Below are 14,554 nucleotides of genomic sequence, written 5' to 3'. Positions count from 1 at the left end.
CATTCTTTCCATATTTATGCACTTCATAAGTCTGATGGTATACTGAGCTGCCTATGGAGCTGATTCTGGGAAAGATCTCAAGTCCTTTTCCCAGAAACTGGCTGACAGAAGTAAAATAGAAACCAAAGGCCGGAGCTCGAAGCCGTAATTGAATACGATTATCAGCTGAGATTATCATCTGATCAGAGCAATAGTTCTTTCACTAAGAGATATTGCTGAGTCCCAACAAGATACTGAACAGCTCTTTGTTGTGTTTGTGTAAAGTCGATCAGATACCGGAAGGCTAAATTCTCTGGTCTTATATCTCAATTAGAGCTGAAACGATTCCTCGAATGATTCGAGGTACTCGATTACAAAAATTACTCGAGTAATATTCTCCGCCTCGAGGAATTGTTTAATTTTAAAAAAGATCAAAGAGTGGTATTTCAAATAGAGCTGAGGCCATATTAAGAGAGTTTTCAGACCCCTCAAGCTACCTCTTATACAAAATAGCAACTAGCAACAAATCTAGCTTCTTTTCTGGAGTTTGGAGACCAATGGGTCATTCTACAAAACGGGTGCCATTTGGGTCCGCAACATTTGATGAGATGTACAAGGCACAAAAAATGTGTCAAAGTGTGTTTACAAATTTTGGAGCTACCAAAGCAAGTGCTCTTATTGACATGCTGGATCAGAGAATTCTATTTCTTAAAGAGAAAAAAATTCATTTGAAAAATAACTGCTCTTTAACTAAACAAAAATGTATTTTATCCGATTACTCAATAAATCGATGGGATTTTCAGTAGAATACTCGAATACTAAAATATTCGATAGCTGCAGCCCTAATCTCAATACATCAAGAAATGATACCAACAATTGAAACCTGACAGTGGAGTCTGCAGGATTTTCCTAAAAAATTAAATGTCAACTTTTATAGGGATAATTCTGCTCAATTGTCTCCTACGGGCCTCTTTACATGTGTGTCAGTGTCTGTGTCTGCCTCACCCCCTCCTCTGCCTGTATGTTGATGTTTTGGTTGTATCAGGATGTTTCTGGGTGGAGAATAGGCATGGTTACATCAGCCAATCACAGAGCGCTCAGTGCACAAGTGACTTTGTGTGTTGATAATAGTGAGTGGAAGAAGCTTTTCCAAGAAGCTACAATTGTTGATGTAACACTGAGGAAGAAAAACACGACCAAAGTGAAACCATTGGCTTTCTACTGAGCAGGTATGTGGCAAATACCTTGTAGCTTCTGTAGTAATGGTCAGAAGCTGTGGGTGTGCACTGCTGCAGATACTGATCCAAGGAGGAGGGGCCAAGTTTAATTGTTGTGTTTACTAACAAGTAACAAAAATTCTTGCTGATCCTACCTTTAACGATAGGACATGAGAAACAGTCTTTTTTTTTGTACACAAACACCAGACAATCTGGACCTGACATTGTCCAGACTTTTCTTCTCACACGTGGCACACAGCAAAAGATTGTCTATGAAAAGCACATCATAAAGCTGTGGAAACGGTCCGCTGGGTCTGGGCAGCTGATGAGAGGATTCTTCCTAGTGAGTTACTCTGGGTTCATGTCACTACAACCACCTTCATGCTGTCACTCCTCTAAGTTTTGTTCATGTGTAAAAAGGGCTTATTTCAGTTGATTCCAGCTAACCCGCTCTGACTCTCAGGGTCTTTAAAATTTTATTTTAACATTACGTCACACATTTCACAATTTAAGGCTTTATTGGGTGGATTATTGTTTACAAAGCGCTTAATGGTTTAATGGGAGTGACCTACATCCCCAATTCTTTGTTACAGAATAATCCTTGAGCTGGTTTTTGGAATACAAACTGCATGGACACATTTCCCCAGGCTTTCAGTTAAAGTGTGTTTGTTCAACAATGACTTTAACTAACTGTCACTTTTCCTTTGTTTCACTCATTGCTGACATATTCCATTGTTCTCAGCTTAAAGCTTTTCTTGCTTTCTGTGTCTCTGTATCAGTCAGTGTTTGTTTTAATGTGCCTGCTGTGTTTTATTTTTCGATTTCTGTGAAGCACTTTGACATCTGCCCGCTGTATGAAGTGCTGCATAATCATTCTCATAAATATCAATATGTGGTGACTCGCTTTGAGCGTAAATGTCAGGTCTTCATGCTCAGGCAGTGACGGGTTGTCGGTGTCTTAGAGTCAGACTGAGTACAGATCTGTTAGTTGTTAAAGAAGGGAGAGTAGTGAAAGTGTTGCATCAAACAGAGGATGAAGAGCTGCTTTGTCTCTGCCATAATGTCTCTGTGAGTGTGTGTTGGTGCAGCAGGGTGAGAGCGGTGGATGCCAGCAGGATGAATGAGCTCATCAGGAAGGCGGGCTCTGTCTGGTCCTCTGACTCTCAGACTCTTCTCAGTGTGAAGCACACACAGCAGCAGCTTTAGCTTTCGGCCCCATTTACACGACGTTTCATCTGAAAATGCTAAAACACTGAGGGACTGAAAACACTGTAGTAAGCATGCCAGGCCTGTGGGTGGCGCTATTACTGTCTTGTCCAAAAGACGCTTTTGGGAGAACACCGAAGTAGAGTTGAGCCGATCATCTGGTGTATAGGAGAATACTAAGCTCAAAAGTAGAGCAACTGATGCTCATTTTGTTGAAAGACAGTCAGCAGACACAGCAGATTGAGCAGCGCAAGCACAACACGGCAGTTCACGACGACTGACGGTACTGTTGTCCTGTTGTATGCGTGAACCGTGAAGCGGGGTGTGACGTCATCGTTTCCACTGTAAACGCTGGTTAAGTCGGCAGCGTTTCAGAAAAATCCCACTCTGGGGGCTGTTTTCAAATGTTTGCGTTTTATGCCGGCTGAAATGCCGTTCCTGTGTAAACGCGAGGCTGAAACGCAACAAAACTTGTGCGTTTCGCCCTAAAACCGATGTTTAGGCCCCTTAGGCTGTTAATAGCAACATGCACAACGAGAGACTATGAAAGCTGCCTTCACACAGCTGTCAAAGTGAAAATGTACTTGTCTTTATGCAGCTCATGGACAACAGAAAAACATGAAGTGCTGGTGTGTCTGCAGCATAGACTACAGCCTCCATCAAAATCTTACCCCTGACTTTTTTGAAGATGTTATGAGCAGGATCTGTTACACTGTCATAAATTACTTCTAGCGAGGTGAGTGTTTATTTTGGAATTAAATGGAGATTGGATTGAAACAAATTTTCTTTGTTCAAGTCAACTTTTTACTGGATTTAATGTGCAGAAGTAAGTTATTTATAGGTGAAATGTGACATCAAGCAAACATTTTAACAGCCAGCTTTATGTAAGCAACATTGGAAGCCTGGTGCTCCAAAGTATCTGTAGGCTGACATGTCAACAAGTAAACACTGTCAGTTTTTATGTCGTTTAATAGCCATTTATATTTAGCACAGCTGGCAGGCCGGTGCTCTAAGACATGTCTGTAATGTGTAACGTTAGCCAATCCTGGTTATGTCCTGCCATTCATCTACCAAGCAGAGCCAACTCGCTTTTCATTTCATTGATAGACTCTCAAGTTTGAACAGACCACTGCAGAATAACTGCTGCATATGGGTTTGAATGAACATTATCACCAACAGCTTAGCTCATGTTTTAGCCTTTAGCTATCTCTCTCCCGTTTATCTTTCTTCTGCCCTTTTGTTCTTTTTCTGTCTGACAGTTAGGCTCCTGTGTCCCCTATCATAACAAAATTAATCACAGAAATCGTTTTCAGCAGAGAAAAACACAGATCTCTCTTCTCACTGCTAAACCTTATTACCCAGCGTGGTGTTGTCATGGAGACCTAAATGCGCTGTAAATCAGTCTGGTCCTGTCCTACTCAACCTGATTGGGAAGTAGCATTATATTAGTGCTGATGATTCTCATTTTCCTCTCCTCTTAAGGAAAGACCTGACATAGTTGAATTTTTACAAACCTATAAAATGATGATTATCCAAGGAAGCTGAAGTACTGTTGATTGTAAAAAAATTTTTTTGAAATAACGTAAACAGACAGCTATCTAACTGGCGCTGCTCAGAGTATGTGGTTGACAGAAAAACAGGACAGTGTTTAGTTTACAGATGATAACATAAAAAAGCAAAAAGAAAGAATAATTTAAACACTGACTGCCGGCTTACAGCTGAATTACTGATAAGCTGACACCCATTTCCAGAAGCAGAGTGCTGATGATTACAGATGGTTTCAATAATTTTTCAGGCTGCAGCTGTAGTTCTCTCCTTTACAGGCTGACATGCTAAACATTAGAGGTGTCCCAGTCCGATACTGATATCGGATATCGGTCTGATATCAGCAAAAAAACAAGTATCCGTATCGTATCGGAATGCATCTAAAATCTCCGATATAAGCAGTTTCTGTTACCCATTGGTTAATATGAAATGGGTCAGTTTTTCCTCATACCTACTGTTGCTGACTACTGTTCTTTGTTTGAATAATATCACTTCATCAAGCCTTTTCTAACATGACAGACATACTACAAAATAAGTAATAAAAGTATGCATGTTTAATGCTGACATCATATCGGATTAATATCGGTATCGGCCGATACTCAATGCTGCAGTGTCGGTATTGTATCGGAGGTGAAAATGTAATATTGGGACATCCCTACAAAACATGAGCGCAATTGTAACTTATTTGTAGTCTTTGTGTTTTATTTGTGTCTCTTTCCTGCAGCTGCTGGATAAATCTATCATATAATCTCTTATTATAAGCACGGCAATGGTTCAGATGTTAAGAAGAAATAAACTGATACAGGAAAACAGCACATGCAGCTTTTTCTACTGAATGAATGATTCTCTCTTCTTGTTAAGACCTGGGGTGCGTTCAATATCAAATACAATGTGCAGCATTTTCAGATTGAACATCCTGTTCCCACAGACAGCAGGCACCAGGCTCTGCGTATGATGTTTCTTGGGGTTTTACCAAATCAGTGGTGAAAACCTTTTGTTTTAAAAAGGCAGAGCTCCTCAGCAACACATGTTCATGACAGGATATTCAAGAAGCATTTCTCTAACTTCCTGTAAAGGTAGAGCACACTGGCAATTATCCCTCTCAAGAAGACACACAACTTAACTCAAAGTCAGATATGTTATGCTAGAGGCTAATGTAGCTCAAAGCAGACACCTTTTCACATTGCAATTACACAACAGTGCTGTAACAAGATCTCACCACTGCTACAGTATGTCTCAGTACTTCTAAACTGATCCTGCAGCATTGCCCTCCTGGAGCGCCAGAGTCAGATTTCTCAGTCGTGTTGCAGAACTGAATGAGAGTCGGCGTCGTTTAGCAGAGCAAACACTAGGTTGGCCTTTGAATAGTGTGTTCTGTAGAAAGCACTGGGCTGCTTTTAGCTGAAGGGGGCTATCAGCTGAGAGTTTGTGCCATCGACAGGACTCATATTCCCTCTATCTCCCTAAAAACTGAGGATTAGTTAAGGCCCTCTGAGGTCAGGATTGATTTTAGTGTGAGGACAACATGCAACATGATGTTCAATGAAATGTTTCTGCAAAACGAAGTTTTGTCTCATTGGGTCAAAAAGTCTGAGTTTTTATGAAATTGGACAAAGGAAGAGTAAATTAATATCTAGGAAAAATTGAACTGACATTTCTTCCCAATAAAAGAATTGTTTAGGATTGATTCAAGGAAATATTGACTGACAGAGTAGTGTCACAAAAACTCAACCCTCTCCTCTCCTCCCCTCTCCTCTCCTCTCCTCTCCTCTCCTCTCCTCTCCTCTCCTCTCCTCTAGCAGCAGAGATGTGTCACTGACTGAACATTAAACAGAAAGGAAGGAAGGAAAAGAGTTGGAATCTGAAATATTCTTGGTCCTACAATGTTTATGGAAATTAACAATCCATGGAGTCGGGCCTGTTTCCTGGAATAGGAAGCGCTGTGCTTCTTGGCACTGATATCACTAATAAAATGAGCTTGGAGCAACAGTCAAACCATGCGCTGACACCATTATATCTTTATTTCAGCCTGAATGACTCAGTGTGATGACACCCTTTCCTGTAAGGAGCTCTAACCATGAATGGATGGATTTAATAAACAGAAAGAGTTATTTATTCATCATGATTCTGTTTTTATGCTCTTTTCTGTTCCATGCTCTGCTACTGAAAATAAATACACTCTTCTTTCTTCACCTTAGACTGAAAATCTGTAGCTTTTTCTGAATTTCCTGATTGTGTGCTCTGTCTCCTTTTAATAAATTAAAAAACCCTCAGTGAACCAACACTATCATCAAAACTCATAACGTTCAGGAAGGTTGGATCGAGTAACCACCACAGACTCAAAGCAAGGAGTAGTTACAGTTGTCAAGACTTCTCTTGTTGTTTGTTGAGTACTTGTTTGGTGTTCTCATGGCTGTTTTGTTGGGTTTGTGAGGCCAGTAGTGTTTAAACTGCAAAAACTGAAATCTTATCAAGTGGTTTTGTCTTATTTAAGTAAAAATTGTCTTATTACACTAAATATGAGGCACATTCATCTTATCAGTCCAGAGAAAAGTTTTGTTTCAAGTTGTTTAAATACAAAAATTAGGTCTGAATTGCTGGTAACAAATAGAAAATTGAATTTTTAAAAATAATTTTTTTACCAATGGAATAAGAAAAATTGCTATAAAATTTGCTTTGAAACTAGATAAATGTTTTAATACAAGTAAATTTTCTCTTTCAATTCAGACCTAATTTTTCTCTTTAAATAACTTGAAACAAGACATTTTTTTGGACTAGTGAGGTGAATGTGGCACATATTAAGTCAAAAAATACATTTTTACTGAAAATAAGACAAAAACACTCGAGAAGATTTCAGTTTGTTGCAGTGAATATCTTACAAAGAGTGTGGTTCTACAGAGGATCCAAATCCTCACTAAAGGAGACTTGAAAACATACTTTTTTTTCTTTTCTTAGGGACACACAAAATGCTTTAAAGGACAATTTCAGTTTAATATTGTAACAGCTAATTAACCGCTGGTTTCCGGGAAGATGTTTTGAAGCCTGATGCTAGAAGACATAAAGTTAAAAAACTGACCTAACGATACTTTCTCAACCCCTGAAAAAAACAGGGGGGGGGGGGGGGGGGGTTGAGCTGAGGACCTCAGGGGGCCTTCAGCAAATGAGTCATCTGAGCTGCGCCCGTGGTTATGCAAATTTATGCAAAGCCTTGAACAAACTACAAGTCCATGTTTAGTTCTCATCTCATTTCAGTATGGGATGCTATAGAGGGCCCTGTGATTCTGGGGCCTGCCCCAAGTGGGCACTTGAAGAATTGCAGTTCCATGCCTTTTTCCGCAATAATGTCTGAGCATGCCGGGCATGTGTTACTTCACTTCAGACCACATGTACATCATCCATCATGAAAATATAAGTGGATTCATCTCCTGATGACTGCTGACATGCAAGACATCTTTTCGTAGTTGAGTCGCCCCCTATTGGCCATTAGAAAACATGCAGGCTCATGCAGGTTTTGGCTTCACTTTAAGACCCAAAAGCAGCATCCATTTCAGTCTGTCTGCGGGACAAAGCCATTTAACTGACAGGGCCTGCTTCACCACATGCAAATGTTCCAACCTGACTCTTTCTACCCGGCGATTTATCACAGGAAGGCTGTCACTGCACATTTGACTAAGTGCTTTCCAAGACAAAAACATCCATGGTGTTTATGTTTTATCTGTTGGTACTCCATTATTATGGGTTCAATCTCATTTTCCCCAGTTTTGATCTGTTGGGAGTGTATATAGTTTGATCTAGGTGAGACTGATAGTTATCTGATGTGATATTCTAGCTCACTTCTGGTTGACTTCATCCAAAACATGACTCTGAAACCCACAAACACCAAACTAATGACACAGGGACATATTAAGGGGTAGCATAGATTGATGGAATAGAAATCACGGAAGAAGACAAAGACTATGATAACTGTTTTGTTCAATAAAATCTCACTTTGAAAACCAAACAAGCCATGCAGGAGAGAGAAAAGGGAAACAGTGAGATCTGATCCAAACATGACCAGAGATGGACCATGTAGACCTCACTGCATGTACTCTGTCAAGTTAAACAGTTTGTTATAAAAAACAACAAAGGGGTTTACCTTATAAGGGCTCCAAGGGATAAAAATTGAGCTTTGGTTGATTAAAAAAACAACCCTCACCTACAAGATGAAGATGAAGCCACCTGAAGAGGAAGCTGCCCAGCCCCCACTTTGTTACACCTTTACTAAAAGCTGCAGAGCAGATCAGCTCAAACTCCCCCATCTGTTTGAAATGCAAACCATGGCTGACACTTTTATGTTAATTTGCATCTACAGACAGAAGAATCCACTACTCTGAGTTTCTCTGTAGATTGGAAAAATCTCTCCAAGTTTCTCTTTCTCACACACAAACGTCTCCCCTGTTCCCTTTATTTCAGCTCGGGCTCACATGATGAGGTATATCTCTGTTTCTGGGTCTTTCCCTCCTTCACAGCCTCTGATTCTCACACAGCACTTTGCTTACAAACAAACACACACTAATCCTCCAACACCAACCAATGCATTAACAACCCAAAGCATTTACCTGCAGGGGCAACAAGGTGTTGCTGTTGCTGTCCGTGCGAAACATGTTCTCTTCGATCCAGGACTTAGGCCCCAGTGATCCTGCAGAGCGTGGGAACTTTGGAGGAGCGATGACGTTGCTGGAGAAAGGCTTCTTCATGGGGGAGACGTGGCTCACTGAGCCAGGTACGCCCATGCCACTCCCTCTGCGGTGGTCCCGGCCCCAGGACATCCCCCCGGAGCCCCAGCCGTTCCCCTGATGACCCCCCCAGGGAGAGGGCTTCACCATTGGCTGCAGGGAAGACAAAGAGTAGAAAACACAGAAGGTTAACCAACCACATTTAATCTTTCCTCTACATTTTTTACATCTGTGTATGATATTATTTCCATTTCTGTGTCTCCTTCCTTTTTTTCACACAGCCCAGCTTGATCTGCTCCTGTAGTGGGGGAGTGGATAAGAAGATTTAGGGCTTTAAGACTAATACTAAGTATCCCGTGCGCTGCGACACCACCAGTGTAAGTTTCACACACACTCTCTCTACCTGGACCTTGTGTCCACTGTTAAGCATATCATACATTGAATCGCATCAGGCTTAATCTTGCGTGCTTTCACGTGAAAATCTTACACAGAGGACAATCGACTTTCTGTTTCTCACACGCTCAAAATTTAATGTGACCTAAATTCTCCCCCGTTTCTTTCTATGAACTGCAGGCAGCTATCGATGAGCTGCAGTTTACAGGCAGGCAACAGAGGAGGGAGACACATAGAGACAATGTTAACTGCGAAACAAAATAAGTTAAAGCTGTGTGGAGAGATTAGAAATACTCAGAAGTCATTTAATTTTTTTCATTTAAATCTGATACTAAAACCAAAGTCTGATTATTCTCAACATTTTGAAATTATTCTCACAATAAGGAATACGTAAAACGGTAACACTTTTCTTTAGAGGTTTGCAAATTTTATCCCAATTAGGTAATAGTTAGACAAAGTTTTTTCCTATTTCTTTGAAATTACCCCTGAAATTTCATAAGAAATTAGTGAAAATTAGCACATAACTTCTGGCTAGATTCTGTTTTGCAGTGTGCCTGTACTCACAGTGTCTATCACAATCAGGTAAGGCCAATTTACAACCCCACTCTTGGTGAATATCACATCTGAAGCCTTCAGTTGTATCATGTAAAACATTATAGTCCTAATCATTAAGGTTTATCATTTTGAATCTGATCTCAATTATGCATATAAACAAACTTGGTACTAAAGAACTTGGTGAAATTAAAAAACAAATAGCTAACGATCAACTGCTTATTAGGAAATTATATTATTCACTTAACATTTCAAAGGTAATTATCAGAGGAAACAATGAACCTAACTTCTGTATTCAAGAACTAAGCAGCTATTTATCATCTGCTCCTCTGGAAATGGCAGGAACATTGAGATACTTAAAAAACATTTTGTGGTGAGTTGAGATATAATTTCGAATAAATTATTTGCTATTCCTCACCTTCTTACCTTGCAATTTGGAGTAAATTTCAAAGAAACTGGAAAAAAAATGTAACCTATCAATTGTGACTTGCGACAATAAATTTGAACATTATTTTAAAGAAGTTATGCACTAATTTCAAAGAAAAAAAAAAGTTAAGTGTTATCGTAAAAACAATTACAAATTTGTTGACTTATTTTTTTTTCTCAGACTTGGCCTTCATTGTTTTTAGCAAACAGGGCATACTACAATGCTAGAAATGAATGCTTATAACCTAAAATAAGATGGTACGTAGGCTGTTAAAGAAAATACTTTTTTCCAGATTGATTGTGAACCTTGTTTGACATCATTTCAAAATTTCTGTTGTACTCTCAAATGTTTTTCCATTATGAAACAAATGTGCTAAGAAACAGTAAGACCTTTGTGGCATTTTTGTTAAATAAGCTTAATTCCAATCTATCTAAACTTGGGTTTATTTAAAACAATATAGTGATTAGAACTCCATAGATAAATGCATATTTACAATGATACTCTTAGTTTAAAATGAACCGTGTTATTGTGTCGTACACTGAAATGAAAAATCAGCGGTGCACTGTGCTCTGCTTGAAGGACAGGGACCAAAGAGATAAAAAAAGCCTCATGTAGTATAAAACTTAACATACAAAGTTCCCATGAAACCCAGACATGGGTAGGGTTGAATTACCAATAAGGTCATTTATCAGGTCGGAACCATTAAACGTGACTGAGAGTATCTTTAAAACCTGGGAAGAGCATCTAGAAAGATCTTTCTTCACTATAGGAAGGACATCCAGAGGGCCCTTTACTCAGGTTTTATTTACTGAATGGGCATCCAGTAAACACTCAAACATAGATCTCAGCAGCAAAGACATTTAGAGGGCACTGCTGCAGATTTCTTATGGACATGACAGCACCAAGGCACCTCTGAGAAACAAACAGCGTTTTGCGTTTCACCAAACATCTCTTTTATTTCTAAGTGTTTTATTCACAAAGACCCAGAATCAACCTACAGGGTCAGAGGTCAATGGGGAAAACAACACCACAGCCTTTAGGACACACCCAGTCACTCACACACACACACACACACACACACACACACACACACACACACACACACACACACACACACACACACACACACACACACACACATTTGCATACACACCCTGTATGCAAATCACCTGAGAAACCTGAAGCTGCTGACACGTAAGCTCCAGGAGGACTGCACCATTTGAGTGCTTGTAAAAGCTGCTGCTGGTGTTTCAGCTTTAATGTTCTGTATCTCAAACTTTTCTCTTTTACTTAAGACTTCTGGGTAATTCTTTTTCCACCTGAGAGGCTCCTGATAAGGTTTTTATATTTTTAAACTCCTGTCTGTCTGCTGCTGATCTTATATTCTAGCTCTCACGATGTTTCCAGAATCGATTCATTTTTCTAGCAGTAACAAAACCCTCCAGAACATAAAGTGAGCCTTGCACCATGCATTAAAGAAAAGTGTTGCAAGCAGCTCGAGATAATATAAAATGAAAGAAAAGTAACGTATTAAGAAAATCCCCCTTTTTGTTTTTAATATAAGACAATAAGAATTGGTGTGACTGATGTGTTTGGAATTGATGAAATAAAATAAATCAAAACTATCTCAAGCAGCCATTGCAGTTATCCAACGCGCCTCTAGGAGTACCATTATGCTCATTTGAAAACCCAGTCTGACCAGTCTGCAAACACACATTCACACCACCAGTAACACACACCATACTGACATACTTCATGTCCTCATTTCATCTAAATAAGAAGCTTTCATTTAGGACAGCAAACCCTGCAAGCCTTTGTGTTCCCACTGACTAAACCACAAGACAAGGATGGTCAGGAGTCATGTGACCACATCCCACTGCTGCTTCAGGAGAGAACAACAGCCAGATTCAGTGATGCTCCCTTATTCACCCCTCCTCCTCCTTTCCTCCTTATCCTCTCATGACAAATGGATTACAAAAAAAAAGGAGTATTTATTTTCCAAAGATTGGGAACATAATGTTCAGACACTCACAAACACGCGCAAACACGGACACGCACGCTCACACCTTTTTGGGTTGAAAATTATTGGCAGACGCTCCCTAACCTCATTTCACCCCCAGTGTGGGCCTGCGCTGAAATTTAAGGATGAATGGAAACCTCTCCTGATGGAGAGCTGTCAGGAGGAACAGAGGTGTGCTCTGCCTGAGGCCTAGCTCCTGTCATGTTACAGAGGGATCACACACACATCCAGCTCCAGTGTCAACCTCATGTGATGAAGCCCTGCAGCACCAGCTCACCTGATGTTGGTTGTAGTTGTTCCTCTGCTGCAGGAAGGCGCCCTGCTGGGGGTGCATCTGCGGACTGACCGGGGACCTGCGGCTCTGCGGCTGCTGAGGGACGTTGATCTGAGGCGAGAAAGGACCGCTGAAGCCCTGCACGTTAATCCCGGCGCACGGATTAGCTGACACCGGTGAAAAACTCTGGAAGAAGGCCGGGTTGATGGAGGAGGGGATACCTGGGTAGAAGCTGTTGTCAGAGTCCGTGTTGGGCATCTGGTTGATGGCGTTGGCGTGGATGGGGTTGATGGGTGCGGGAGGGGGCGAAGAGCTGGTCTGGACGGACCAGGGGGTGCCAAACCCCGGGAGGGAAGGTGAGGACGAGCCTCCTACGCTGCTGCTCTGCAGCTCCTGGGTGGGGAGGTTCGGGAAGGCGGCGCTGAGACCTCCGGACAACATGTTGCCGGTGCTGCTGCCATTGCCATTGATATGGTGGGTGATGGGGGAGTCCATCTGGAGCCTATTTGGATTCACGGAAGTAGGCGATGGCGACGCAGCATCAGCTTCAGCCTCCTCCGATGGAGAGCTGCGGGAGTCGGCAGCGCGCTGCTCGGGCAGGTGACTGAAGTGTCCCTGGGGTGGGGGCGACTGTGAGGGGCTAAACTCAGTGTGCTGACTGAATTGCTGATGTATTTTTCGGTTGTGCTGAAGGTCACAGAGAGACTGCGTTGGGATAAAACGCTCTGTGTTGAATTCGGTGAAGGCTGCCTCCTGGTTCTGGTTATAATCCGGACTGAATGAGCTCAGCTGGCAGCCCTGGCTGTCGCTTTGGCTCGGTTGGTTTCCGGATTTGCTGACCGTGCTAGTGTCCTTTTCGTCGGTTGACGGGGGTAATTGCGTGGTTGTCACCCCCACAGGCTCATCCTGCATGTTTTGCTGATGCGCAGCAGCTGACAGGAACAGCGGGGACGCGGCGAAGCTGCTGAAGGGCGAACCGGGGCGCAGGAAACCGGCAGGACAAGGCTTCAGATCCGTCAGCTGGATGAAAAATATCGACTTCTGCTATCGAATAAAGCCTCTACATGGGTTTACAAATGTATTTTACTACCGTTTGGTTACGAGGAGAATGTCAGTGAAAAGGCTCCAGGCAGCAGCAGAGAGGAGGGGGTCCGGCCTGTGCGGATAGTCGGCTCGTTCCAGTCCTGATCTCGTTTTTCTTCGGTGATATTTTCATCTATCTAAAGACCGAGCTATTTCGGCCTTGCAGTAGGCTAGCCTAGCCTGTGCGGTCCATTCCTGTCCGACCGTGCTACCCCCTCCTCCGGTTACCGGCTGTGCTGCTGCGGCAGAGGATTAAAGATCCCCGACTGAATCTACGTCACCGCCGCATCACGCCTCGCTGCGCCCGCCCCCAGCCTCCAGCCCGAGCTGCAAAGAGGACCGCATTGTTTACGTCATTTTTTCATTATTCATAAAGTGCAGTAGGCCTACACCCTCCTCACGGAGCCTACACCAAAGCAGGGCTCTGATGACAGAGAGCCAGACCATTAATATCTCTCTGAGGCTCTGTTCTCTGTAATGAGATGACCCCGGCATCATTTGAAGAGCTGTAAGGTTAAAGAAGTTTGTTCAAGTTTATATAAAAATGTTTCTCTTGAATTTGATTATTTTGTCTGACTTTAATTAACATCACGAGTCATTCTATAAGAACAGACAAGGACATTTGGAAAACTGACGTCAAAAGATGAATCAGAATATTTCCCTACAGATGAAAATAAACCAGTTTTGAGAGTTTACCGAAATAAATTATGAGAGAGCCTTTAGGCACAGAACATTCCTGTAAAACTTTCTGACTATCACACATAATTGCCTGTCAGTGTTGGATTCTGCTGGTACTGAATCAGTATTCAGTCCACAACCATTGTCCGCGCGTCTGCGCCAGCGTCATTTTACGCACGGACGCCAGCAGCTAAATATAGTTTTCTATGTCAGCGCGTGTCAGGGGAGATGAATCTTCATCGCCCGTTCTGTACTCTAAGCTGACAAGCGACCCTGCCATATGATCTGCCTCATAAAAGCCCCCAACAAGCAGCACTACTACACGGCTAATGGCAAATTATAGCTTATAGGAAAGTGTGTGTGTGTGTGTGTGTGTGTGTGTGTGTGTTGTGGATACGTCACCACCTGAGTGTGCTCAGACTGAGGAGTAAAGGAACAGATGGTTTCAGACTGACTGTTCCCTCT

At 42.0% G+C, this 14,554-nt stretch overlaps 1 protein-coding gene across 4 annotated transcripts in view; it reads right to left on the bottom strand.

Moving 5' to 3' along the window:
• The window catches only part of cpeb2 (cytoplasmic polyadenylation element binding protein 2), a 30,071-nt gene extending 16,379 nt beyond the window's left edge, over positions 1–13,692 (bottom strand). For 2 of the 4 annotated variants that reach the window (XM_074667807.1, XM_074667809.1), the window contains exons 1-2: positions 12,332–13,692; positions 8,546–8,815 (exon numbers count right to left, since the gene is read on the bottom strand). In XM_074667807.1, coding sequence (XP_074523908.1) covers positions 8,546–8,815; positions 12,332–13,240 — 1,179 coding nt within the window. In that variant the 5' untranslated portion in view covers positions 13,241–13,692. The remainder of the gene's footprint in view (positions 1–8,545; positions 8,816–12,331) is intronic. The other 2 variants (XM_074667806.1, XM_074667808.1) reach the window with 1 other exon arrangement.
• Between the last annotated feature and the right edge of the window lie 862 nt (positions 13,693–14,554).

This window comes from Halichoeres trimaculatus, unplaced genomic scaffold, assembly GCF_033239565.1.
Source record: "Halichoeres trimaculatus isolate MK-OKI-2021-1 unplaced genomic scaffold, fHalTri1.1 fHalTri1_scaffold_4, whole genome shotgun sequence".
NCBI lineage: Eukaryota > Metazoa > Chordata > Actinopteri > Labriformes > Labridae > Halichoeres > Halichoeres trimaculatus.
This window is presented reverse-complemented; position numbering and strand designations above follow the sequence as displayed.